We start from the raw sequence: 2,088 nt of genomic DNA, 5'->3' as shown, positions 1-2,088 counted from the left end.
CTGCAGCCTCGTCTGCTGGGTGGGTTCGGATATATTATCGTATTTTCCGCACTATAAGGTGCACTTAAAAACCTGTAATTTTCTCAAAAATTGACAGTGCGCCTTATAACCCGGTGCACCTTATGTATTACTTCTGGTTGTGCTTACTGAGCTTGAACCGATTTTTATAAAGCCAAACCACACAGCGCATCACACCTGATGGCACACAACTGAAGCACACTGGGAGCCAGCAATGACGTTTAACTCTGTTAATTAACAATTAGAAGATGCTCAACAACAATTGTTACAGTATGGTTGTGTAACCAAAATCCGCGCAACGTCGCGCCGTGCCTCCCAAAACCCGGAGACTGAGTTGTGTTTTTGATTTGTCGATATATGGTGCGTTGCAGGATGACGCAGACGCATGGCTGTCGATTTTTTTCATGGTCAAAAACTCTTTTTTTTTCTCCTTTTTTATCGATGCATGCAAAACAAACACTCTCTCTGCAAAACAACATCCGCACTTCCTCATGGAACAGCGTCAAAACAACAATACCATGACCATCCAGAACAAAAGAGTGACAACCACCTGACACTGGAGGGGCGAACAACAACAACAGCGTCCTCCAGTGTCTAACTTGTCTCCGTCCTTATTGATCTGCGACTCCATGCGCGCCCATCTCACCGATATTGTAAAAACCCAAGTGAAGCAAACTAGTTCGGGGCTTGCCATCATTCCGGGTGGATTAACCAAAGAATAACAACCACTAAATATTGGTGTTAACAGGGCATTTAAAGTTAAATGGTGAGCTGCGTGGGAGCATTGGATGACAGAAGGCGAACACACATTCACCAAGACAGGAAGGCAACGCCGGGCGAGTTACGCCATTATCTGCCAATGGATCGTGGATGTCTGGACTAAGGTGTCAGTCTCAAATGTTGTCCGAGCTTTCAGGAAGACAGGAATCATCACTGAACAACTAAATAACAGCAACAAGACTGACTCAGATAATGATGAGAGGGATCCGGGCATGCCTGATTGTTCCACTGTTTTGTTTAGCTTATGGCGCCTTATAACCCGATGTGCCTTATGTATGAAAATATTCCCGTTCATTGATGTTACGCCTTATAATGCAGTGGGCCGATGGTCCGAAAAATACGGTGATTGTCAGATACATCCCTCAGGTGTTTGTGAGTATGAGGAGCTTTAAAACAGACCACAATTTTTCAATGATATTCAGGTCTGGGGACTGAGATGGCCATTCCTGCAAATGGAATGCTTTGGTAGAATTTGAGCGGTGTTTAAGGTCGTTGTCTTGTTGAAGTATCCAGCCCCGGCGCAACTTCAACTTTGTCACTGATTCTTGAACATTGTTTGTAAGAATTTGCTGATACTGACTGGAATCCATGCGACCTTCAACTTTAACAAGATTGCCAGTACATGCACTGGCCACACAGCCCCACAGCATTATGGAACCACCACCAAATTTAACTGTGGATAGCGTTTGTCTTGGAATGCTGTGTTCTTCTTCCGCCATGCATACCGCCCCTTGTTATGTCCAAATAACTATATTTTAGTTTCATCAGTCCACAGCACCTTATTCCAAAATGAAGCTGGCTTATCCAAATGTGCTTTAGCATACCTCAAGCGACTCTTTTTGTGGCATGGGCGCAGAAAAGGCTTCTGCCGCATTACTCTCCCATACAGCATGTCCTTGTGCAAAGTGCGCTGAATAGTTGAACGATGCACAGTGACACCATTGACTCCATCTGCAGCAAGATCATGTTGTAGGCCTTTGGAGCTGGTCTGTGGGTTGAGTTTGACTGTTCTCACCATCCTTCGCCTCCTCACTATGTTCCTTACAGGGGAAACTGACAGCTGAAATCTCTGAGCTCGCTTTTTGTATCCTTGCCCTAAACCATGATGTTGAACAATCTTTGTTTTCAGGTCATTTGACAGTTGTTTTGAGGCTCCCATGTTGCCAGTCTTCAGAGAAGATGCAAAGGGGAGAACAACTTGCAACTGGCCACCTTAAATACCCTTTCTCATGATTGGCTTCACCTGTGTATGTAGGTCAAGGGTCAATGAGCTTACCAAACAAATTTTGT

General features: G+C 44.6%; 1 protein-coding gene across 1 annotated transcript in view; it reads left to right on the top strand.

The window, feature by feature from the left end:
• The first annotated feature begins 1,110 nt into the window (after window positions 1-1,110).
• The window catches only part of LOC103396952 (mitochondrial-processing peptidase subunit alpha-like), a 13,008-nt gene continuing 12,030 nt past the window's right edge, over window positions 1,111-2,088 (top strand). The window contains exon 1 of the mRNA XM_025052917.1: window positions 1,111-1,174. Coding sequence (XP_024908685.1) covers window positions 1,111-1,174 — 64 coding nt within the window. The remainder of the gene's footprint in view (window positions 1,175-2,088) is intronic.

Source organism: Cynoglossus semilaevis, chromosome W, assembly GCF_000523025.1.
Source record: "Cynoglossus semilaevis isolate Cse_v1.0 chromosome W, Cse_v1.0, whole genome shotgun sequence".
Classification (NCBI taxonomy): Eukaryota; Metazoa; Chordata; class Actinopteri; order Pleuronectiformes; family Cynoglossidae; genus Cynoglossus; species Cynoglossus semilaevis.
Note: the sequence above shows the minus strand (reverse complement) of the source record. Positions and strands in the feature narration are given on the sequence as shown.